This window comes from Mus caroli, unplaced genomic scaffold (assembly GCF_978045245.1).
Source record: "Mus caroli unplaced genomic scaffold, Mus_caroli_1 scaffold_4, whole genome shotgun sequence".
In the NCBI taxonomy this organism is placed as follows: domain Eukaryota; kingdom Metazoa; phylum Chordata; class Mammalia; order Rodentia; family Muridae; genus Mus; species Mus caroli.
Window position 1 is genome coordinate 125,048,071 of NW_028227259.1, and position 24,920 is coordinate 125,072,990.

General features: G+C 49.4%; 2 protein-coding genes and 1 long non-coding RNA gene across 4 annotated transcripts; 2 read left to right on the plus strand and 1 right to left on the minus strand.

Moving 5' to 3' along the window:
- Nucleotides 1-490: 490 nt before the first annotated feature.
- On the plus strand, nt 491-9,669 carry LOC110293993 (inactive 2'-5' oligoadenylate synthetase 1C-like). The gene is made up of 6 exons (XM_021161922.3): nt 491-673; nt 1,287-1,575; nt 4,291-4,487; nt 7,303-7,535; nt 8,224-8,377; nt 9,433-9,669. The coding sequence occupies exons 1-6, from the start codon at nt 491-493 to the stop codon at nt 9,469-9,471; spliced, it is 1,095 nt and encodes a 364-aa protein (XP_021017581.1). The 3' UTR covers nt 9,472-9,669.
- LOC147005349 (uncharacterized) lies at nt 4,362-23,553 on the minus strand. Its single transcript, XR_015046998.1, has 5 exons — nt 23,117-23,553; nt 21,381-21,456; nt 12,229-12,297; nt 4,831-5,227; nt 4,362-4,517 (listed from the first exon to the last, which is right to left on the minus strand). It is a non-coding gene; the product is annotated as an uncharacterized LOC147005349 (long non-coding RNA).
- LOC110293992 (inactive 2'-5' oligoadenylate synthetase 1C-like) lies at nt 13,308-23,220 on the plus strand. Of its 2 annotated transcripts, XM_021161920.2 has the most exons (6): nt 13,308-13,511; nt 14,396-14,684; nt 17,248-17,444; nt 21,171-21,406; nt 22,056-22,209; nt 23,191-23,220. In XM_021161920.2, the coding sequence occupies exons 1-6, from the start codon at nt 13,308-13,310 to the stop codon at nt 23,218-23,220; spliced, it is 1,110 nt and encodes a 369-aa protein (XP_021017579.1). The 2 variants fall into 2 exon arrangements, with proteins under 2 accessions (XP_021017579.1, XP_021017580.1); XM_021161921.1 differs by lacking the exons at nt 21,171-21,406; nt 22,056-22,209.
- Nucleotides 23,554-24,920: the final 1,367 nt, after the last annotated feature.

Sequence of the window (24,920 nt, forward strand, 5' to 3'; positions counted from 1 at the left end):
CGCTCCCTTTCCAGCTCTTTCTGAACTCTGGCAGGCTGATCGACATCAATCAATAAGTATGGACCAGTCATAAACCCACACAGCTGTGCTGAAACGGGTGCCAGGAATCTTCTGGATTTCTCTCACTTGTTCTTCTTGTTTTATCGATGTGTGGGTGTGGGTTTGTGTGTGTGTGTGTGTGTGTGTGTCTTATGCTGTAAAAAGTCTAGGAGACTATAAGACCATTTTTCCAAGACTAAGAAGGTAAAAACAACAGAAACTATGTTTATGCTGCCTCCTGCCTCCTGCCTACTGTGATGAGAATCCAAAGAAATGCCAGCAGGTAAACAAACTCCAGAGTGTCAGGGAGCCTGGGAGCCAGAGATGGCAGATGCAGAGGTCTGATATGTATAGCCCCGCCTTGCCTAGGAACGAAAAACCTGCTATGAAAATAATGGACAACTGGCTTCCAGAGGCAGTGCTGCAGTCAGCAAACACCCCTGGCCATAAAATGGTGAAGGATCTCAGCAGCACCCCGGCCTGTGAGCTGGACAAGTTCATACGTGATCATCTCCTTCCCGATTCCAGCTTCCATGCTGAGGCCAGAGCAGACGTGGACTTCATAGGTGCTTTCCTGAAGGAGAGATGCTTCCAAGGTGCCACCCACCCTGTGAGGGTATCCAGGGTTGTGATGGTGAGTCCCATTAGCCTGAGCTCATCGGGATGGGGTGGGAGAGGACTCTCAGAAGCCAGCCTGCAGTCCTTAGTGGGGTGTGAGTTACCTACCTGCTCTGTGCCCAGTGTCCTCATGTGCATCCCAGCTATGGCAGAGGGCAGAGGACAGAACAGAGACCCCACTGCTGGATGACTGGATGACTGGACTGGTGGAAGCTCATTGCCCATGTTTCCATCTGTCCCATGGGACTGTATGACAGCAGTTCCTGCCTCAGTCACTGTAAAGGCTGCAGAAATGTCGTGTTGTAATGTCCACTCATCTATGTCAGGGGTGCAAGTGTGTTTGTTAGTGATTGTGCTCAGTGTTTTATTTAGGGAGGATCTCTGCAGTATAATTTATTCTTGTTTTCTCAAAATGTTCCTTTTTGTAAATTCACTTTCCTTAGTTTCAACATTTGCTCTGCGACCTTTGAGTTTTGGTACAGAGTTCGTTTATCTAAGCATGGTATATATGTGCCAGGTTTCTCTATCCATCTCTCACGCTCAGTGGTGGACTCCTACATACTGTTCAGCATCTGGACTGCCTGGCACGACTCTCTCTGTCCCTTGTCATCCTCATCCTTGTCTTTTAGGGCGGCTCCTATGGTGAACACACTGCACTCAAGGGCAAGTCAGAGGCTAAACTGGTGGTGTTTCTTAACAATCTCACCAGCTTTGAGGAGCAGTTAAAGCGACGGGGAGAGTTCATTGAGGAAATTTGGAGACACCTGTGTCAGCTGCAGCAAGAGAAACAACTGAGAGAGAAGTTTGAGGTTCAGAGCTCAGAGCAGCCCAACTCCAGGTCTCTGAGCTTCAAGCTGAGCTCTCCCAAGTGCCAGAAGGAGGTAGAATTTGATGTGCAGCCAGCCTATGATGTACTGTGTAAGTCAGCCAGCAGCAGAGGCTCAGCCTGCCCTTCCTCATGGCTGAATCCTCTCTTCTATTTGTCGGTGTGTGTATGTGTGTTGGGGTAGCATGTTCACATGTGTGCAGATGTCTGTTCACATGTCTGCACGTGTGGGTAATGGTCAGATGCCAGCCTTGGAGAATTGGTTACTTAGGAGCCTATTTTGGTTGAGAGGTTGACCTGGAGATTGCTGCCCCACCTTCATGGCTCTTGCAGTAAGGGGCTGGGATCAGGTGGGGTGTGTGCTCTGATGGAGCTGAACCCACAATCTCTGGCACCTGGAGCCTCAGGATGTCAATTAGGTACAGCACAGGGCTGGGGTGAGGGGTTGCCTAGTCCCTGCTGTAAACAAATACCCTTAGACATAAGTTCAGGAGTACACTTGGAATCTTCCACTCCCTAGAAGCTAAGTGAATTCCTTCCTTCCTTCCTTCCTTCCTTCCTTCCTTCCTTCCTTCCTTCCTTCCTTCCTTCCTTCCTTCCTTCCTTCTTTCCCCTCCCCCTCTCCTTCCTCCTCCCTATCCTTCTCTTTGGAGATTGTTGACATGAAGCTGACAGATCCACATATCTGGTCAGACAGTGAGCCTGAGAGATTCTCCTGTCTCTACCTCCCCAGCATGGGATTTGAGGTGTGGACTCTCCAACCCTTGCAAGCCCAGCTGTTTTACCTGGGTGCTGGCATTTTGATTTGGGTCCTTATATTTATGTAAGAAGCCCTTTACCCACAGAGCCTTCTCCCCAGCTTGGGGACATCCTACAGAACGGTTACATGGTGAACAGCTCTCTTCATGCCTGAGTGTGGGAACTCTGTGTCTATAAAGTGGAACTAGAGATACAGCTAAAAATGAATATCTGTCCCATCTGCTATCAAAGAATGAGAAACCTCAGATCTGTGCAGAGGCTTGGGTGTCCATGCATGGGGGTGAGGATGGGGTGCAGGATGCAGAACTTCCTGGAGGAGCTATGTGCCCCCCCTGGGAAACTGGAAACCTGGCGCACACACACACACACACACACACACACACACACCAACCTCCCACACTTACACACATGTTATATAATTGCATATTAATGGTGCTCTACATTAAGAATCTCTCACACCAGGCCTGACACAATGGGAGTATCCAAAATTACAAATTGCACAACTCTATCCAAAGACAATCAGGAACATCCCTGAGAGCACAGTGGAGTCTTGGGGCAATTAGAGAATACTTAGGCTTTACATTTGGGGAAATCACAGCACACCCTGCTGGCCACTGTGTGAACTGCTGCTGTTAACTTAGAGACACACCCTTGGCTTAGGAGAGCCATGGAAACAGTCCAGAGTCTCAGGCAGCAGGGACTGAGAGGGCTAGCCTGGGAGTAGGAGCAGGGCAGCCTGCTGTGGGAAGTTGCAGGAGTGTTAGAACCCTGCTCAGTAGAGGGGGCTTCAAGGGGGGTGACCCAGAAATGAGCTGGGAGGGCGCTCCTGCAGAAGCCTGTGGCAGCTTTCCAGTAGCAAAGCAGCTTCCTCACAGTAGGGCCACCTTGGGAATGCTGGTGTGGGTGACAGCCCAAAAGAGGACCCCAGTTACAGCCTTACCATGGGTGACTTAGCAAATGAGATCTACTATGTGCTGGGTCAGGAAGTCAAAATTAAGCTCTTGGGAACTCCCTGGGTCACTGAGTGACTCGGTGTGTCCATCCTCCATCTGTGAGTGATTTTGCTTTGTGTTAACATCAGAGCTCGATGGTGTGGCCTGATGCAACCGTGGCCACACCCATGAACACACTTAAGGAAGGCATAGCCTGCTGTCTAACTAGTGTAATCAAATGTGCACACCCACCCTCACATAGCCACACATACCTCAATTCCATAGCCTGCTGCCCATACACAATACAAGTTCACAGGACACACACACACACCATCACCACCATATCCTGACTCTCTCAGGAACTGGACAATCAAAACCACATGACATTGACTTGGTCACTACAGAGAACCATGCACTGAACACACAGTGGCTGGGGAGACAGCTCAGTGGATAAGGGTGATTGCTGCACAAGCATAAGGACCTGAGTTCAAATCCCCAATGCCCACCTACTCTTAGGAAGTTCCACACATTGACCTGTATCCCTGTTACTACGGGAACAGAGACAGGAGAGTCTCTGTGGCCTGATGGATGCCAGCCAAACTCCATGTCCACAGAGAGACCCTGCTGCAAAGGGAGGGGTGACAAACTATACAGGAAAACACCCCATCTCCTTTTGTGGACTCTGAATATGTGTTTACCACATCCATGTGCACACAATCCACCCTTCATCTCAAAATATGGCAGAGACTGTAAGCAGGAGATATGATATACAAATGCAGTAGAATGCACGGCACACCAGAACATGGTTGGCCATTAACAGATGACTGTGTAGCTCTCTTGGGTGTGACCATTGAGTGCTGTTTCTTCCCACCACTGTCTCCACACTTGTGAGCAATGCAACCTACTATGAGCACTTGGTGGCACAGACTTTCCAGGACCAATTCATGTATGCAGTCCAGAGGTGTGGTGGGCTCATGGCTGTAATGGGAGTGATGCTTGCTGCGGACAAACTTTGTCCTGTTCATTGAACCCCATAGAGAGTGACTGTGACCCTAGAGAGAAGGAAGATCCACAGAGCAGGGATGAGTCTAAACATGAGAGATACTTTCTTTATAGATGAACTGAGAAACAACAAGTATGCCGAACCCTACTTGTACAACAAAATCTATGCCCAACTCATCCATGAGTGCACCACCCTGAAGAAGGAGGGCGAGTTCTCCATCTGCTTCACAGACTTCCATCAGAAGTTCCTGGAGGATCGTGCACCCAAGCTGAAGAATCTCATTCGTCTGGTCAAGCACTGGTATCAACTGGTAAGGCATCTGACCCAGATCCTGTGGACCCTATGTGTAGAGAGTGGGATTCAGGCCAGAGAAGAGGTCTAGTCTAGCTGGATGTCTATGGACATGATGGCTTTATCACATGACCAAGAGTGCCTTGGGAAGGAAAGGCCTCACTTGGTTACACATCCCAGTCACAGGGCATCATTGAGGGGAGTCAGGACAGTAACTGAAGCAGAGACCATGGAGGAATTCTTCTTACTGTCTTATCTCCATGGCTCACTTAGACTTCTTTAGATTACAACACACATGCCCAGACATGGCATCTAGTCCTATACTAACTTAATCTCCAGCTATAAGACCCTTTGCTACTTACAGTTTCTCTGGGCCACGTGCTTCTGATCTGTTGTGGCTTCTCCTCCTCTTCCTCTATACTCTCTCTTACTCTCCTGCACATTCTTCCTCTCCTTCTCCTGGTTTCCACTCTTGAGCCTCCAATACAATTGCCCAATCACAGTCTCCTTTATTGATGAGCTAAAATGGGGAGAAAGTGCCGGGCAGTGGTGGCACATGCCTTTAATCCCAGCACTTGGGAGGCAGAGGCAGGCGGATTTCTGAGTTCAATGCCAGCCTGGTCTACAGAGTGAGTTCCAGGACAGCCAGGGCTACACAGAGAAACCCTGTCTTGAAAAAAATCAAAAAAAAAAATGGGGAGAAAGTTCACCTGACATCACTTGAGTACATGATGGTCTGTTCATCGGGGGCAACCCCTCCTGAGGAAGCAGAATTAACATCAGAATACAAACAGCATGAGGCCAGGGTCATCTGTAGTCGGTTGAAATCTGTATCGTTCCCAAACTAATCCTCTTTCAAGTTGATGCTCACACACCCCTCCATAACCTTTGCTTTCTTGATTTTCTCTAAGATCTCATGTCAATATCACACCCTAAAACACAATACAGCTTTAAAAATCAAATCCCATTTTTCAATTTCAACACTTAAAAAGATTTCTCTCTGAAGTGTGGGATCCATAAAATTGAAAACACAAGTTAAATACTTTCTTATCAGGGCATTGTCACCATCAGATCAAATCACAAGCAAAGCCCAGAAGAGCAAAGGGCTCAGTATCTGATATCCAGGATTCACAGTTCTCTGAGCTTCTCAGACTCTGCCATCCACAGCACACACAGCAGGTGTCAGGCTCAGGCCAGCTCAGTTCTCACATTGCTCTGTTCCTGGCAGACATCTCCTGCTCAGGGCAAGTCCAGTATCTCGGGGTCTCCACTGCATTTTCAACAATGGCATCCCTGGCCAATCCCAGTGCCAGGCCTCAGCTGCTCCCTGTGACGCCTCCAAATCTGCAGCTTCCATGAGACTAAAGCCTTACCACCAAGAACACCTCTCTGCAACTGGGTATTGCTGCCAACTGGAGATTCCATCTTGAGGTCCCTGAATCCCAGCTATAGTGTGCTGACCAGAGGATACACTTTCCAGAAGACTTGGCCCCCATGGTGCAAGTCTCTTCTTAATCAGAGCTGATTTTCAGCCCCAGTTGACAAGAAATTGTTGACTCTTAATGCAAAGATATCACAAAAGCAGCCCAAGTGGTGGAGCTGCTTTTCTGAAACTTCACACAACAGCCTCCTTCCTCGACCTGCCTCTCAGCATTCCTGTCTTTCAAGTTCCTCAAACAGTACAAGAAGACACAAGAACAGAAGTTAGAAAATGGAGGAGGAACTTTGACTACAAGGGGAGCAGAGCAGAGGGATTCAGAGAAACAAGGATTTGGGGGAACAGTAGGGGAAGGTTATGCTGCAGGAAAAAGACAAGAAGGAGGGCACCTGAGAAGAGGGAGGGCTTTCTGTGCTTGTTCTAAGTGATTTCTTCTAGTCTGTTTTCCAATCAGCTAATTCTCTCTTGAGCTGTGTCTAATTCACTGTTTCATGCCTGCTGCTTTTTTTGTGTGTGTTTTTCTCTGTCTGGTTCCCTCTTTGGTAAACCCTTCCTGCCACATTCCATGGTTTCAATTTTCCTGTCCTCTTTAGCTACGATCTCTTTCAATGGATGATTTCTCAGTATTTTCTTGATCTTTTAAAATATGGTGGCAAGGTATTCATGTGTGTGTGTGTATCTGTGCATGGGACCAATGTATTTGTGTGTGCTTGTATGAGCATAAGAATGTGGAGGTCAAAGTGTGAGGGTTGGTCCTCAGTCACTCTATACCTTATATAATAAATCAGGGTCTCATGGGTGACACACAGTGTGTTGAATCAGCATTCTGGACAGTCCTGCAGCCCCTGGAAGCCCCATCTCCAGATCTTTGAGCTAGGATTATGAGTCAAGAGAGTGACACTCACGTGGATGCTGAGGATCTGACCTCCAGTTCTCACCCGCACATGGGGAGGGAGGTACTTTATCCCTGAGCCTCTTCACTAGCCCCTTCCCAGTTACTTCAGAGATCATGAAAAAAAAAAAAAAAACCATAGTGCTCCATAGTGAGCACTCCTTATGTTCCGCCCCCACCCTCACTCCTAGCTGTCACTCATGGTGTCTTGATTCCTCCTGTGCCTGCTAGTGAATTCTGTCTTTGTGGAGCAACCACTCAGCTCTTGCACAGGAAGGGCTATAGACTGAATCTAAATAACTGGGTGTATAATGGCGTCATTAGGTGGCAGCTGTGAGAGGTGTCCCCCACACCATTTTCTCACCATTCAGAGCTATCATGGGCTGGCAAGGTGGCTCAGTGGGTAAAGGCACTGCCAACACTGAAGACCTGGGTTTGGTGCCTAGAACCCATATGGTAGAAGGAGAAAAACAAACATGTTTCTCATTGCCTTTCTCTTCTCAGTGTAAGGAGAAGCTGGGGAAGCCGCTGCCCCCACAGTATGCCCTGGAGCTGCTCACAGTCTATGCCTGGGAAAGTGGGAGTAGAGACTGCGAATTCAACACAGCCCAGGGCTTCCGAACTGTCTTGGAACTGGTCACCAAGTACAAGTGGCTTCGAATCTACTGGACAGTGTATTATGACTTTAGAAACACGAAGGTCTCTGAATACCTGCACAAAAAGCTCCAAAAAGACAGGTAGTCTGTCCCCACATGGCTGTGATCCCCGTGGAGGGTCAGGCTGCACTTGTGTTTAAAGGGGGAGGTGGGAGCTCTGTGTCTGCAGCATCTCCAGTACTGAGCACTGTCCTGCTGTCTCCTGATTGACATGAGATCCTACAGCCCTGGGGGAGGGGGGCAGGGGTGGGCTCTCCTGTCTGCAGATGAGGAGACCAAGGCTCTGACATTGTCCCAACCCAATCAGCAAAGGAAAGGCAGGGGGGACATGGAGTGGGGACTGAGATTTTCCAACAGTGACAGCATCATAAAGACTGTGAGGCACCAAAGACCTGAGGTGGATAAATTACCTGTAAATAATAGAGTACTATTGTCACCCTAGGGAGTGACATGTCTTCATTCTGTGTTGTGTTCAGTTTCCACATCCCATTCTTTGAGCCTGTCTGGTCCAACACTCCTCATCTCACAGATCAGAGACTCTGAGGGACCTGTCCCAGGACACACAGCTACTAAAGGGTAGAGGATTTGAACCCAGGCTTTCCAGGTCATGCCCAAGGATCCCTCCAGTCTTGTGTATGTTGTGGGGCAGGGACAAAGGACAAACTTTGGATAGGGATGCTCTGCTGGGATCCTCCCCGGCCCTGTGAAGTGACTTGTATTGTGGCAATAGCCAGCTGGTCATTTCTGTTCTCTGAATGTTGCTCTGCAGGCCTGTGATCCTGGACCCTGCTGACCCAACAAGGAACGTGGCTGGTACCAACCTACTGGGCTGGGGGCTGTTGGCAAAAGAAGCTTCCAGCTGGCTGCAGTCCTCGTGCTTTAGGAACTGTGATACGTGCCTCGTGGGCCCCTGGGGTGTGCCGGTGAGACCCTGTCATCATCCTGTCCCCTTGCATACAGCTTTGGACATTCCATCTACTTTGAGAATATTCTCACTGAGACGTGGTCTTTTTCTAAAGGTCTCCACAGTCCTGTGGAGGCCAGCTGCTAGCCTTGTTTTAAAGCCATTTTCTCACCATTCAGAGCTATCATGGGCTGGCAAGGTGGCTCAGTGGGTAAAGGCACTGCCAACACTGAAGACCTGGGTTTGGTGCCTAGAACCCATATGGTAGAAGGAGAAAAACAAATCCCCCAAGTTGTCCTCTGATCTTCATCTGTGTGCTGTTATACATGTAGACATACATACACATGCACACACATGCATTGCACACACATGAACATGCACACACGCATGTATGTATGCACACATGGACATACACATACACACACACATGCACCCCCACACTGACCCTCATGGAGAGAGTGTAAAGGAGATTCCGAACTGAGGCCACTGGCTCAGGGACACTCAGCTAGTGATTGACAGGGCTGGGATCCCATGGAGTCTGAAGCCACTGTCAGGTCCATGAAGCAGCCTGTCTTCCCTGTCATTGTCATGTGGCCAATGGGGCTCAATGGAGCTGTGTCACAGCCACAGAGGCACAGAGGGACCTGCACTTGGACCTTTCCTCTCCTGGGGCAGGGTCTACCTGATGCTAGGGAACTGATAATGTTATGTGTGACCTCAGGGTGGCGATGAACATGGGTGCAGTGATGTGAGGAAGAAACCTCAGGAGATCAGGAAGGAAGTGGGAGGGGACATGGAAGGAGGTCACTGTGGGAACAGTGGCCTGTAGTGATGTCCCGCAGCAGAGAGGTGATAAGGCCATATCTCCCATTTGGCAGATCTATTAATGAAGAAGGGCCTGCCTGTGGGATCATATGTACCCTCAGTGGTAGAAGGCATAAAGGTGTCCTGATGGCCATCTTTCCAACCTCCATGGATGCTGGCCACTCATGGTACCCACCCTCAGGGCTGGTTTACATCCCCCTCCTGGAAGCAATGCAGGCTCCTGACATGATTTTGTGGTTTCTGTTACAGATGAAGGTCGAGATTCCACAGGACTGTGTCCTTCTATGAGCACCAAAGCACCTGCCAGGATGCTCAAGAATCAGGGATATGAGATACTTGCTCTGCTGCAGGCCCTTGAACCAGAGAGGGGAGAAAGCTGCTCACGACCCCAATCAGGGAGGGTCCAACCTGCGATCAGACTCCAGGCTTCTGACCCCTGCCTTCTCACCCCTGCATCCTGTCCTATCACAGACAGCCTTCTTCGCAGCCTGCTTTATCTGCCTCATCCACCAACATTGTCCTCTGGGAGACGAGAGATTCAGAATTCAGAAGGGGAGGCAGGAACTCAAGCTTGACTGTTGGTTCTGTCCAATGTCTGATGCACAATAATAAATCACAGAGAGCCATGAGGGTGTGTGAACTCTGAAGGGTGTAGGGGGGGAGAAGAGGAAGGGGGTGAGGGAGAGAGAGAGAGAGAGAGAGAGAGAGAGAGAGAGAGAGAGAGAGAGAGAGATTGACTCATGCTCAACTAGATACATTTATTGAGCATGTCTTAAAAGCGCCAAAGTGTAAGCCAGGTGTGGTGGCACACGCCTTTAATCCCAGCACTCGGGAGGCAGAGGCAGGCGGATTTCTGAGTTTGAGGCCAGCCTGGTCTACAAAGTGAGTTCCAGGACAGCCAGGGCTACACACAAACCCTGTCTCAAACAAACAAACAAACAAAAAACAACAACAACAAAAAACACCTCACAAGTGTTCAGTTACTGGGCAACCCGCCATAGACTGTGCAGAACCAAACTGCTACAGTGTTTGATGTGGGGTGGTGGCTTGGGATGCTTCTAGATCTCTTCTCTATGAACTTGAGACAAGAATCCTTGGCTCCTTCTGTCCATGCTCCCCTGAAAGAGCCTAGACCTTCCCCATCCCACAGAGAAACTGTTCCCCAGCTGTGTGTGGCCCTGGAGCCCTGGGTTCTGGTCAGTGTGCATCGAGGTGCACTGTTTCTGCATCCTGCAGGCTGAGGTCCACGGCAGTGCAGGTAAATAAAACTGTGTGCAATCTGTGACCAGCGATTACTTGTGAGGATGAGATCTGAAGCACTGAATTAAATCACAGTGCACTCACTCAAACTCAAAACTAGTTTATTCTGAGTCCCTCCTTTCTTAATTTCTTTATTTTTTTTCCTTTCAACTGGATCTTATTATATATGCCTAGCCTGGAGTTCACACAGCTCCACCTGCCTCAAGCTCCCACATTCTGGAGTCACACACACACACACATTCATGTATATGTGTGAGGGTCATGACCCAGCAGCTTGTGAATACATAAATACCCCCAAAATCCACATGTGCATTGTCCACTTAGGCTTCTGCTCACAAAGAAAGCAGGAAACTGCTCAGAGCCACCAGTTCCCAACCCCTGCTCCTGTCCCCACACCCTATTCCTGTCCCCAATGTCCACTCTCAATGTCTGTGAAGGGGGAGGGGTGGATCTCCCTGGCCCCCATTCCTTCAGTTCTCACTCAGGCATCCCTGAGGACCAGGAGCCCCAGTGTCTCCTTAGTGTGTGAGAAGATGCAGGTCCCCTGCACCTCAGAACAAATCTTGTTCTGTCTTGTACTTTATCTGCCCTGTTGGTAGACCTAGTGATGCTGCCCAATGATTGCAGGCTGTCTTGCCTCTCCTGAAACAGCCCCCAGATATACAGAGAGGATTCTGATAACCATATGCCATGGGCCTCCTGCCAAGCTGTAGACTCATCATGTCATCTGTCATCAACCCCACACTAAGACTCCCTAAGAAGGTCTGACTTCTTCTGCCCACACAGCACAAGGCTCGGGCTCCCAACTGAACCGGCTCCTGTTCATCTACGCCCTGTTCTCCCCTTCAGGTACGGCATTCAGCAAAGCCTTCAGGCCGTGAAGGGAGGCACGGACAGCAGACCAGACTGCCGATGATGGACGGGACAGACAGATGGACAGACGGGCAGACAGATACACACACACACAGAGAGACCCCCCTCCAGGCAGTACACTGGTGGCCCCTCAAGGTGTACAAGATCAGGAGCCACATCCTCCCTCCCATACTACACCCTTCCACTCCAGCCTGGCAAATAGTGACATTCTCCTGCCCCAGTGGGAAATTCATACTGCGGATTCCCTGTCCAGGACTTTGTGCTGCTAGTGTATTGGTGCTGACCAACACTGCTGGTAAAGAGAGACACAACCCAGGACCCACAAGGAGCCGACTCCTACAAGTTGTCCTCTGACATCACATGCTCACACACAGGAAATAAATGTCATAGACCATCTAAAGCATGATTAGCTTGATCCTCAGCCAGACCTGCTCAGGACCCTCAGCTGGTCTCTTGTCCTCCTTGTGGGAGGGGCCTTCAGCAATCCCAGTTCCCTCAGGTAAGGTCAGAATCCACCAAGGAGCCTCTGCTACCAGCCAGGGCATGAAGATTTAGACTTTTTGCAAGAGGCTAGCCTCTGACCTGAATGACAAGGCCATGGCTTCTGCTTCTTCAAAAGAAGATCCCTTAAAGCCACCTGAGTTGTGGCCATAATCATCGAAAACCTATGTTTCTATAATTTTTTGAGTCTTCTGTTCCTGCTTTCTGAAGTGATTCCAAAAGTGACTGAGGCATGTGTGTGCACATGTGTGTGTGTTTGTGTGTGTGCGCATGTATATATGCATGTATGCATATGCTTGTGTGTTTGATTTTTGTATTTTATGAGAGAGAGAGAGAGAGAGAGAGAGAGAGAGAGAGAGAGAGAGAAAGAGAGTCTCATCACATAACCCAGACTTGCCTCAAACTCCGTACCTTCTGTGTCAATCTCCCAGGACTTGGGGTCACAGGTGTGGACCATCCTGCCAAGATGAATATTCACTCCTGCTGGAGAGGGAGAGGGAGAGGGAGAGGGAGAGGGAGAGGGAGAGGGAGAGGGAGAGGGAGAGGGAGAGGGAGAGGGAGAGGGAGAGGGAGAGGGAGAGGGAGAGGGAGAGGGAGAGGGAGAGGGAGAGGGAGAGGGAGAGGGAGAGGGAGAGGGAGAGGTTGGCTTAGAGACAGGTGCATCCTCATGAGGGTGTGTCCTGGATTCAGGTCAACACTTTATGCTATTGAAGTGTAGAGTGGCAATTGAGTGATAGCCCAGGTGGTTACATACAGGGAGAGAGGCACACCCCTGTGAGCGCAGCACTTGGGGGGCAATGGGGCAGGTCCCCATGTTCACATCCATCCTGAGCAAAGGAGTGAGATCCCATATTAAAGAAGAATGTGAGACCTTTGCTTTTATGGACAGATAGACGGAGGTGGGGGTACAGGGCAGAGAGACTGTCTTGGATGATGTCTTGGACGATGGCCACATTATGAGTGTGCATCTGAGAACTCACAGATCTGTGAGACCCTAAGTCTGACCTATAAGCTAGCATTAACCTTGCAGACAGCACTTTACAATATCCAGCATGGACCAGTCACCTGTGACGAATCCACAACAGCTGTGCTGAAACTGGTGCCTGCCATCTTCCGGATTTCTCTCACTTGCTCTTCATGTTTTAGTGGTGTGTGCGTGTGCGTTGTTGTTGTTAAGAATCTAGGAGACTATCAAAGGATTTTGCTTTAGTAACAATTCAAGATCAAGAAGGAGGAACAACAGAAACTATGTTTAGGATGCTTCATGCCTCCTGGTCCACAGCCTGCTGTGAGGAGGGTTTGACAATCTAAAGAAATGACAGCAGGTAAACAAACCCCAGAGTGTCAGGGAGCCCAGGAGCCAGAGGTGGCAGGTGCAGAGTCTGATTTGCATAGCCCCGCCCTTCTTGGGAAGACAAACCAGCTATGGATATAAGGGGCAGCTGACTCCTGAAGCAAGGCTGCAGTCAGCAGACATTCCTGCCCTCAGGATGGCGAAAAACCTTAGCAGCACTCGGATTGCTCTCTGCAGCACTCCAGCTTGGAGGCTGGATAAGTTCATAGAGGGTCACCTCCTTGGTGACATCACCTTCCTTACTGAGCTCAGAACAGACGTGAACTCCATAAGTGCTTTCCTGAAGGAGAGATGCTTCCAAGGTGCCGCCCACCCTGTGAGGATCTCCAGGGTTGTGATGGTGAGTCCCATTAGCCTGAGCTCATCAGGATGGGGTGGGAGAGGACTCTCAGAAGCCAGACTGCAGTCCTTAGTGGGGTGTGAGTTACCTACCTGCTCAGTGCCCAGTATTCTCATGTAGACCCCAGCTATGGCACAGGGCAGAGGACAGAACAGGGACCCCACTGCTAGATGACTGGAAGCTCATTGCCCATGTTTCCACCTGTCCCATGGGACTGTATGACAGCAGTCCCTACCTCAGTCACTGTGAACGCTGCAGACATGTCATTTTGTAATGTCCACTCATTTATGTCAGGGGTTGATCTGTGTTAGTGATAGGGCTCAGCATTTTATTTAAGAGGATCTCTGCATATCACTTGTTATAGTCTCAAGTTTTCACTTTTTGTGAAATCAGTTTTGTTGATACTAAAAGGTCTCAGAAAAATGTTAAAATCGATACAGACTTTCTTCCTGTATGGTAGACATAGTGCATTCCTTCAGATGCTCTGTTAACAAGAGGGACTATGACAACAGTTTCATACATCTGTGGTAAGTCACTCAGTCTCTTCTCACCCACTCCCTTGTACTTGAATCTTATCTCTCCCAGAGAGTCGTCTTCCATTACACACACACACACACACACACACACACACACAAATTCTGGATAGAAACATAAAACAAGGATATTCATCAACCTGAGTCTGGCTTATCTCCTGTACCACAAGAAAATCAATTCTCCTACAGAGATCCCAATTTCACTCTTCAGGACTGAATAGAATTCCACTACACATGGGCGAGCTTTCTCCATCCAAGAATCACTCTTAGTGATGGACTCCTACTCAGTTGAGTGTCTGGACTGACCAGCACGGCTCTTCTATCCTTTGTCATTTTCATCCTTGTTTTTAGGGTGGTTCCTACAATCGATACACCATGCTCAAGGGCAGGTCAGAGGTCGACCTATTGGTATTCTTTAATAATCTCACCTGCTTTGACGATCAGTTCAAGCTACAGAAAGAGGTCATCGAGGAAATTCAGAAACACCTGTGCCAGTTCCAGCAAGAAAAACGACTGAGAGAGAAGTTTGAGGTCCAGAGCTCAGACCAGCCCAACTTCAGGTCCTTGAGCTTCAAGCTGAGCTACCCCAAGTTTCAGCAGGAGGTGGAATTTCATATGCAGACAGCCTATGATGCCCTGTGTAAGTCAGCAAGCAGCAAAGCCTCACCCTGCCCTTCGTTATGCCAGAGTCCTCTCTTCTATTCTCTCTGTCTGTCTGTCTGTCTCTCTGTGTATGTTGGGGCACTGTACACATGTGTGCAGACATGTGTGCTCATGTTTGCCTGTGTAGGTAATGGTCAGACGCCAGCCTTGGAGGTTGGTTGCTTAGGAGCCTATTTTGGTTGAGAGGTTGACCTGGAGTTTGCTGCCCCACCTTCATGGCTCTTGCAGTAAGGAGCTGGGGTCAGGTGGGGTGTGTGCTCTGATGAAGCTGAACCCACAATCTCTGGCACTTGGAGCCTCAGGATGTCAATTAGGTACAGCATGGGGCTGAGGGGAGGGGATGCTTGTTCTCCTAGAAGTGTCTGTAGGCTATGAGTCTCCACTTCTAAATGATTGTACTCAGACATATTTAGGATATACTTGGGCTTCCTCCACTCGCTACAAGCCAGGCAAGTTTGTTTTGAGAAAGGTGGATCAGCCAGCTTCATATCCACCTATTTATTCAGACAGTGAGCCTGAGGGATTCTCCAGTCTCTACCTGCCCAGCAGTGTGATTTTGGTATGAACCCTCATGCCCCTCAACCACAAATTTTTATGTAGGTGCTCAGAATCTGATTTTGTGTCCATGTACTTCTCTAAGAAGCCCCTTACCCACAGAGCCATCTGCCCAGCCCCTGGGGTATCCAGAAAACAACTGCATGGTCAACAGCTGTCTATGTGGCTAAGATTGGGAATTGTGTGTCTCTAAAGTGGGACAAGAGATAGGGCTAAAAATGAATATCTGTTGCATCTTCTATCAAAAAATGATAAACTTCAGACCTATGCAGAGGCCTGGATGTCTGTGTAGGTTAGAGGAGAAGCAAAAAGGGCATGCAGTATGCAGAAATTCTTAAGAGTAGTCTGTCCCCCTCTGGAAAACGGAAAACCCAGCACACACAATTCCCACATGTACACACAAGTGATTTAACTGACATTAATGATCCTCTAAACTAGTAACTCACACCAGTCCTGACAAACACTGGATTCCCATTGTACTTGTGGTTTTATATTTGGGGGACACAGCACCCCCTCTTGGCCACTGTATGAACTGCTGTTATCAAACTTAAGAGACAAGGCCACTAGCCCTGGGCTTAGGGGAGCCATGGAAACAGTCCAGAGTCTCAGGCAGCAGGCACTGAGATGGCCAGCCTGGGACTAGGACCAGGGCAGCCTGCTGTGGAAAGTCACAGGAGTCTTAGAACCCTGCTCAGTGGAGGGGTCTGAGAGGGGGGTGACCCAGAAATGAGTTGGGAGGGCGGCTCCTGCAGAAGCCCGTCTTGCTCATGGACTTCCCTAGCGTGAGGCAGCTTTCCAGTGGGATAGGAACTCTATCCTAGAAGGACTCCCTTGGGAATGCTCATGTGGATAGCAGTCCAAAAGAGAACCACAGCCACAGCCCTAACCCAGGTAACTTTGTAAATGAGACCCATTGTGTGCTAGGCCCTAAAATAGTAAACTGGCTCTTGAGAACTTCCTGGGTCACTGAGGGACTGGACTTGTACTGTGTTCCATGTGTGAATGATTTGGGTCTGTGCCAGCATCAAAGCCTGATGGTATGGCTGCTGCAACCATGGCTATACACCTGCAGACACCTAAGGCACAGCCTGCTGCCTTCCTGGACTATTCAAGTGTACCTATACACCTACATATAGCCACACACACATCAATTCCATAGCCTGCTCCCTGTCCACTGTAAAAGTTCACAGGGCACACACACCACTACCACTGCCACCTCTACATCCTGAAACTCTCAGGAACTGGACAAGGAAGAAAATATGGCATTAGGTTAGCCACTGAAGAAATTCGTGTACTGCTGACAAACAGCTCTGTGTGTAAAAGCAATCACTGTACAAGCATGAGGACCAGAGTTCAAATCCCCAATGCCCACCTACTCTTAGGAAGTTCCACACATTGACCTGTATCCCTGTTACTATGGGAACAGAGACAGGAGAATCTCTGTGGCCTGATGGATGCCAGCCAAGCTCCATGTTCACAGAGAGACCCTGCTGCAAAGGGAGGGGTGACAAACTATACAGGAAAACACCCCATCTCCTCTTGTGGCCTCTGAATATGTGTTTACCACATCCATCTGCACACAATTCACCCTTCATCTCAAAATATGGCAGAGACTGTAAGCAGGAGATATGATATACAAATGCAGGAGAGTGCTCCATGGTACACCAGAGCATGGTTGGCCATTATCAAGTGACTGTGTAGCTCTCTTGTGTGTGATCATTGTGGGCTGTTTCTTCCCACCACTGTCTCCAGGCCTGTGAGTAAGGCATCCTACTAAGAGCACTTGGTGGCACAGACTTTCTAGGACCAATTCATGTATGCAGTCCAGAGGTGTGGTGGGCTCATGTCTGTATGGGGAGTGACGCTTGCTGTGGACAAAGTTTGCCCTGTTCATTGAACCCCATAGAGAGTGACTGTGATCCTATAGAGCAGGAAGATCCACAGAGCAGGGATGAGTCTAAACATGAGAGATGTTTTCTTTACAGATGAAGTGAGAAGAAAAGAGCGTCGTAACTGTGACATTTACAACAAAGTATACGCCCGACTCATCCGTGAGTGCACCATGCTGGGCAAGGAGGGCGAGTTCAACATCTGCTTCATGGAGCTTCAGCAAGACTTTCTGTGGAAACGTCCATGCGAGCTGAAGAACCTCATCTGTCTGGTCAAGCACTGGTATCAACTGGTAAGGCATCTGGCCAAGACACTGTGGACCCTATGTGTAGAGAGCATGCATACAGGCCAGAAAAGAGGTCTATTATAGCTGGCTGTCTATGGACATGATAGCTTTATCACATGACCAAGACTGCCTTGGGAAGGAAAGGTCTCACTTGGTTACACATCCCAGTCACAGGGCATCATTGAGGGGAGTCAGGACAGTAACTGAAGCAGAGACCATGGAGGAATTCTGCTCACTACCTTGGTCTCCATGGCTCACTCAGATTGCTTTATTACAGAGCACACACTCAGGCATGGCACCAACCACATCCATCACTGACCACCACAAACACGTCCCCACAGACTGCCCTAAACCAGACTGATGGAGGGAGGGATTTCCTCTTGATTAAGGGTGCCTCCTACTCAATGACCCTAGCTTACATCTTGTTGACAAAAACTCACTTTCACTAATGGCCCACTTACAAATTGATGCTCTCACACGCCTCTATTGAACCATACCCTTTACTTCCTTGACTTTTTGCTAAGACATCATGTCAATATCACGTCCTAACACAAAATCTTTAAAAATCAATTAAAAAATGTCAACACTTAAGAAAATTATTATTTCAGTTGTGGGTTCATATAAGATTTGAAACATTAGTTACATTCTTCCTTACTCCAAGAGGGAAGAACCAGGTCACCGTCACAATCATAGCAAAAAGGCTCAGTATCTGATATCTGGGACTTACAGTTCCTGAGCTTCTCAGGTCTGCCATCCACAGCACACACAACACACCTCAGGCTCAGGCCCGCTCTGTTCTCACATTGCTCTCTTCCTGGCAGTTGTCTCCTGCTCAGGGAAAGTCAGTATCTCCGGGTCTCCACTGCCATCGAGGCTGCACTTTCACCTATGGCTTCTCCTGGCCTCTCTCAGTGCCAGGCCTCAGCTGCTTCCCTTGACCCCTCCAAACTTGCAAGTTTCTTGGGACTAAATCTTTACAACTTGTGAGACCTGTCTGCAATACCAATGTGCCTGCAAAACAGAGAGGCAGACTGGGGACACCCTCGACTACAGATTGTGTTTGCTGACCTTAAGCAAACTCATTTCAGAACACTTTGCCCCTCTGGTACAGGTTCTTTCTAAGTCAGAGCTGACTTTTCAGCCTCAGCTGGTGAGAAATTACTGATTCTTAATCCAAACACAGCACACAGACAGCCCAGCTGGGGTCCTTGCTTTTCTCTGAAACCTCACTCCAGCCTCTGTCACCTGCCTGCCTCTCAGCACTCCTGTCTTCCAAGTTCCCACAAACAGCCTGGTAGGCTCTCAGCTCTCCACAGCTTTCCAACCCAAAGTTCCAGAATCCTTTCTCAGTCCTCCCAAGGAGCACCATGGCGGGTCAGTCACAGCAGTGCCCCTCCTCCCTAGGACCAGTTTCTGTCCTAGTTTGCTCTGACTGCTGTGGTAAAGGTGCTGCTGCAAAGTAAATTGGGTGGAAAGGGATTGTCTGGCTCATGTTCCTGCATCTCACTCCATCTCTGAGGGAAGCAGAGGCAGGAACTGAAGCTGAGGCCATGGAGGAATTCTGCTAGCTGCCTGATACCCTTGGGCGATCAGTCTGATTTTTACAAACGACTCAGGACCACCTGCCCAGGACAGGCAATGCCCACAATGGGCGGGGCCCTTCTACACTGATCAAGGAAATGCCCCACAGGCTTGACTCTAGGCTAGGCTGATGGAGGCATTTTCTCAGTTGTGGGTCCATCTTCTCTAGATGGCACTCTCTGTGTCAGGTTGACAAAGAGAAATAAAAATGGCACAAGGGGAGGAAACAGAAAATGGAGAAGTGGTTAGAAGGGGAGCAGAAGAGAGGGGTTCAGAGAAACAGGGTTTGGGGGAACAGCAAGGGAACATGATGCTGTAGGAGGGAGAGGGAATGGGGAGGGAGGACGTCCTGTGCTTTTTCTAAGTGATTTCTTCTAGTCCACTTTCCAGTCAGCTAACTCTCTCGTCATCCATGTCTAACTCACTGTTCCATGGCAGCTGCTTCATTTGTGTCTCTGCAAGTCTGCTTCCTTCTTCAGCAATCCCTGCATGTCACTTCCTATGGCTTATATTTCCTGACATTTCTACCTATTACCTCTTTAAATGGATGATTTCTCAATATTTTTTTCTGGACAATGTTTTATATGTATGTGTGGTGTATGTGTGTACACACCTGTTTGTGGGAGCACACCTCTTTGTGTGTTCTTGTGTGTCCATAAGAATGCAGAGGTCAGCGTGTGAGGGCAGGTCCTCAGTCACGCCCCACCTTGTGTAATCAGTCAGGGTCTCACACCTGGCACACCTTCTGCTGGATCAGCAGCGCTGGACAGTCCTGCAGCCCCTGCAAGCCCCATCTCCAGCCCTTTGAGCTAGGATTAGGAGTCAGCTTCCTCAAGAGCCTGACATTCACGTAAATGCTGGGGATATTGAGGGTCAGTGAGTGTGGGGGAAAAGAGGGATTGGGAGAGAACCAGCATCCCACCAGAGTCCCACTGCTCTGGGTGGGCAGACGCAGGAGGACTGCCACACGCTTTCCACGCAGCCACAGGTGCTCTGTGAAGCCACTGACCCCACTCGGCGGGTGGTGGACAAGGGTCCTAGGTACCAGTTTCCCAGCCTAGGCATCCCACACTGGATAAGGTGGAGGAGCTGAGAACAGAATAGGGGCCGGGGGGGGGTGTCATTAGCCCCGGGGTTGAAGGGAGGAGAGGGCAGGGGAAAGGGGGTGCTGGATGGTTCCCATGTGGGTGAGAGTCCTTGGTCTGGCCCATGACTGGAGCACCGAATGGCCTTCTGGAGGGAGGTTAGATGCAGCTCATTAAGAGAAAGCCCATCCCATTGTTCAAGCACAGCAGGCCTTGATGATCAGATCAGAGACAGTCTATGGTTTTAGAGCTTTATTGTAGAAAGGAGGGAGAAAGAAAGAAGGTAGAAAGAGAGAGGCTGGTCATGCCCACGTGGAGAGAGGAGGAAAAGGGAGAGAGAGAGAAGGAGGGTTAGAGAGTAAGAAAGGTGTGGGCTCAAAGAGAGCGAGGAGGGGCCAAGTAGCCCCTTTTATAGTGGGCTGTTGCCAGGTAACTGTGGGGAGGAACATACCTGACTATAGTCAGGAAACTGGGGGTGGAGTCTAGCCAGAATGCCAGAAGCTTGGAACATTGTCTGCCTGACTGATAGTCACAGAATTATGGAGTTGGGGTCTCTGTGATTCCAGGCACCTGATTGTGGGAACGTGGCTCACCTTTCCGTCCCTTGTAGAATTCTCTACTGGGTCACTTGAACAAACCCCATTCAACCAAAATAGGCTGCCTATCACAGTCCCACAGGATCAGACCTCTAGTTCTCACCCCTGCATGGGGATTGAGGTGCTTTACCCCTGAGCCACCTCCCTAGCCCCTTCCCAGGTACTTCAGAGACCATGAAAATTGTCCAGACTGAGCACTCCTTATGTCCCGCCTCCACCCTCACTCCTAGCTGTCACTCATGGTGTCTTGATTCCTCCTGTGCCTGATAGTGAATGCTGTCTTTGTGGAGCACACAGGTTCAATCTCAATCACTCAGCTCTTGCCTATAGCACTGGAGGGGTCAGAGACTGAATCTAAATAACTGGCTGTGAAATGACATCATCAGGAGGCAGCTGAATTGAGCCTGTGAGAAGTGTCCCCCACATCAGAGATGAAAGCCCTGTGTTTCTCATTACCTTTCTCTTCTCAGTGTAAGGAGAAGCTGAGGGAGCCGCTGCCCCCACAGTACGCCCTGGAGCTGCTCACTGTCTACGCCTGGGAACATGAGCTTCCAGACAAACACGAAACAGAGACAGCTCGGGGTTTCCGAACCGTCTTAGAACTGATCACTAAGTACCTATGCCTTCGAATCTACTGGACATTGTATTATGACGTTCTACATGAACAGGTCAATGCCTACCTGTACTCACAGGTCAAAAGAGTCAGGTAGCTTGTCCCCACATGGCTCTGCTTTCCGTGGGTGTCAGGTTATAATCCTGTGAAAAGGAAGAGGTGGGAGTTCTGTGTCAGCGCAGCATCTCCTGTCACCTGACTGACATGAGGTCCTAATGCCCTGGGAGCTGGGGAGGGAGGATGTTTATCTTGTCTGTGGTGAGGAGACCAAGGCTCTGACATTGTCCTGACCAAAACAGGTTAGGAAGGAGAGGACATAGAGTGGGGACTGAGATTTTCCAATGGTGACAGCATCACAGGGACTGTGGTGCACTCAAGACCTGGGGTGGACCAATTACCTGTAAATAATAGAGCGCTATGTCACCCTAGGGAGTGACATGTCCTGATCCTGTGTTTGATCAGTTTTCCATGAGACTGGCTGGTCCAGCTCTCCCTATCTCATAGATCAGAGACCCTGAGGGACTTGCCCCAGAACACACAGCTACTAAAGGGTAGAGGATTCGAACCCAAGCCCTCTGGGTCATGCCCAAGGATCCCTCTAGTCTTGCTGAATACTCTGAGGCAGGGACACTGACCAAACCTTGGTTAGGCATGCATTGCTGGGCTCCCTCCCTGCCTCTGTGAAATGGTATCTGAGGTACTGGTTAGCTGCTCAATTCACTCCCTGAATGTTGCCCTGCAGTCCTCTGATCTTGGACCCAGCAGACCCAACATGGAACGTGGCTGGTTTAAACTTACAGGGCTGGTGCATACTGGCAGAAGAGGCAAAAGCCTGGCTGGATTACCCATGCTTTAAGAACAGGGATGGTTCCCGAGTGAGCTCCTGGGATGTGCCGGTGAGACCCTGTCATCAACCTATCCTCTTGCACACAGCTTTGGTCACTCCATCTACTTGGAGAATATTCTCACCAAGACTTGATCTTTTGCTGAGGGTCTTTACACTTCTGTGAAGGCCAGCTGCTTGCCTTTTACAGCCAGTTTAGTGCCATTCAGAGATATCATGGGCTGGCAAGATGGCTCAGTGGGTACAGGCACTGCCAACACTGAAGACCTGACTTTGATCCCTAGAAGCCATATAGTAGAAGGAGAAAAAAGAATTCCCCAAGTTGTCCTGTGACCTTCATGTGTGTCCTGTTACACAAGTGGACATGCACACACATGCACATGTACAACCACATGAAGAAACAGATATATAGACTCTTAGAGCTGAAGCTACTGGTTGAGGGACACTGAGCTAGAGAGTGTTAGGGCTGGGATCCCATGGACTCTGAAGCCCCTGTCAGGTCCATGAAGAAGTCTGTCTTCCCTGTCTCATTGTCATGAGGCCAATGGGACTCAGTGGGGCTGTGTCACAGCCACAGAGGGACCTTCACTTGGATCTTTCCCCTACTGGGGCAGCGTCTGCCTGATGCTAGGGAACTGATGTGACCTCAGGGTGGGGATGAACGTGGGTGCAGTGATGTGTGAAAGACATCACAGAGGGTCAAGAAGGAAGGGAGAGGGGACATGGAGGGAGGCAGCTGTGGGTGGGAACAATGGCCTGTAGTGCTGTCCTGCAGCAGAGAGGTGGCTAGGCCATGTCTCCCGTTTGGCAGATCTTCTAATGAAGAAGGGATTGCCTGTAGGGTCGTATGCACCCTCAATGGGCAAAGTCATGAAGGTGTCCTGATGGCCATCTTTCCAACCCTTGTGTGTGCTGGCTCCATTTCTCAGGAGATCCATGTGTGATGTCATGGTACCCACCCTCAGGGCTGATTTACATCCCCCTCCTGGAAGCAATGCAGGCTCCTGACATGATTGTATATTTTTCATTGCAGCCAGAGAGAAAAGGATGTGTCTTCCTGTGAGCAACCAAGCATCTGTCAGGGGCATGTCCTCCTCTGCTGTAAGACTTTGACCTAGAGAGGACAGGATGGTGCTCATGGAGCCAGCGAGGGACATCCAACTTGTGATCAGACCCCAGGCTTCTGATCCCTGCCTGCCCGTGGACAGCCTTCCTCACAGCCTGTTTCATCTGCCTAAGCCTCTAACAGTGTTTTCTGGGAGTTAGGCTGTGATGGACAGAGATGAACGCAAGATTGACTTCCATCTGTCCACCTGTTGGGAGGTTCTGTCCAATAGTGGCTGATCATCATCAACAAACCACAGCAAGCCATGAGGGGGGTGTGCACTCTGAGGGATCCATCCTCATCTCACATAGAAACTCTTCCACAGCTGCACATGTCCCTGGAGCCATGGGAATCTGTCTAGTGATCATCGAAGTGCACTGTTTCTGCAACATGCAGGCTGGGTTTCTGGCAGTGCAGGAGAATAAAATTGCATGGACTTTGAAATTTTGATGTGTGTTTGTGAGGATGAAATTTGAAGCACTGAATTAAAGCAAAATGCATCAAATGAAACTAAAATGAATTTATTCTCCCTCCCTCTTATCCTTTCTCTCTTTCTCCCTTCCTTCCTTCCAACTGGATCTTAGCTGTTCCACCCTAGTCTGTAATTCACAGAATACCACTTGCTTCAAGTTTCTAAGTTCTGGAGTTTTACACACATCACACACACACACACCCACACCCACCCACACACACAGACCACACACACACACACACACCACACACACACACACACACACACCACCACCACCACCACCACCACCACCACACTTCACACACAGGCTAAATGGTTCCATAGCTCAGTGTAGTGAACCAACAGTCTTATAAATACAAAAATACTTTAACCATAAAATATCATCTCCTGCTGTCTGCACTGGGGCCCCTTTTTACTAAGAATGCACTAAATTGTTGAGGGCTACCAGCTCCCAGACACTGCTCCTGTCCCCAAACCCTACCTGTCCTCAATGTCCACTCTCAATCTCTGTGAAGGGGGAAGGGTAGATCTTCCTGGCCCCTCATTCATTCAGATCTCACTCCAGCAGCCCTGAGGACCAGGAGCCCCAGTGTCTCCGTGTGTGAGAGGATGTTTGTCCCCTGCAGCACAGGACAAGCCACACCCTCCCTGTACTTTATCTGAGCTGTTGGAGAACCCAGTGATGCTGGTCTATGATTCCAGTCTTGCCCTTCTGAACCCCTAGATACACAGGGTTCTAATCAACAATGGCCCATGGTCCCCAGCCAAGCTGTAGACTTATCATATCATGTCTTCCCTCATCTTCCCCCACACTAATGTAATACCCTGCATGATCTGTAACGCCGGCATCCCATTTCTTCATGGGGGGATGGAAAGATGAGGACCTTTATGATCACAAATGGCAGCCATGGGTACGAATTAACAGGTAAGGGCTTGTCTAGTGTCTGACAGAGGGTGAGGGTGTGTGTAGCTCAGTGGCTGAGTGCTTACTCAGCGGCAATGAGGCCTGACTTAAAGACATCATCCTGAGTTGCCTGTGGCTTTGATGTTCGAGCCAAGTAAGACACCAAGATCATCATGGCTAAGCAGTTGTCTTCTCTCAGGATCCTTTTGCTTGCATTTGGCTGCTGTGTGTGTGTGTGTGTGTGTGTGTGTGTGTGTGTGTGTGTGTGTGTGCCTGTCGGTC

Bases quoted from the DNA above. Each gene is read 5' to 3' on its own strand.
- LOC110293993 (XM_021161922.3), top strand. From the start codon at position 491: ATGGTGAAGGATCTCAGCAGCACCCCGGCCTGTGAGCTGGACAAGTTC. The intron at 674-1,286 runs GTGAGTCCCATT...CTTGTCTTTTAG, and splicing joins GGGTATCCAGGGTTGTGATG to GGCGGCTCCTATGGTGAACA. The intron at 7,536-8,223 runs GTAGTCTGTCCC...GTTGCTCTGCAG, and splicing joins AAAAAGCTCCAAAAAGACAG to GCCTGTGATCCTGGACCCTG.
- LOC110293992 (XM_021161920.2), top strand. From the start codon at position 13,308: ATGGCGAAAAACCTTAGCAGCACTCGGATTGCTCTCTGCAGCACTCCA. The intron at 13,512-14,395 runs GTGAGTCCCATT...CCTTGTTTTTAG, and splicing joins GGATCTCCAGGGTTGTGATG to GGTGGTTCCTACAATCGATA. The intron at 14,685-17,247 runs GTAAGTCAGCAA...TTTTCTTTACAG, and splicing joins GACAGCCTATGATGCCCTGT to ATGAAGTGAGAAGAAAAGAG.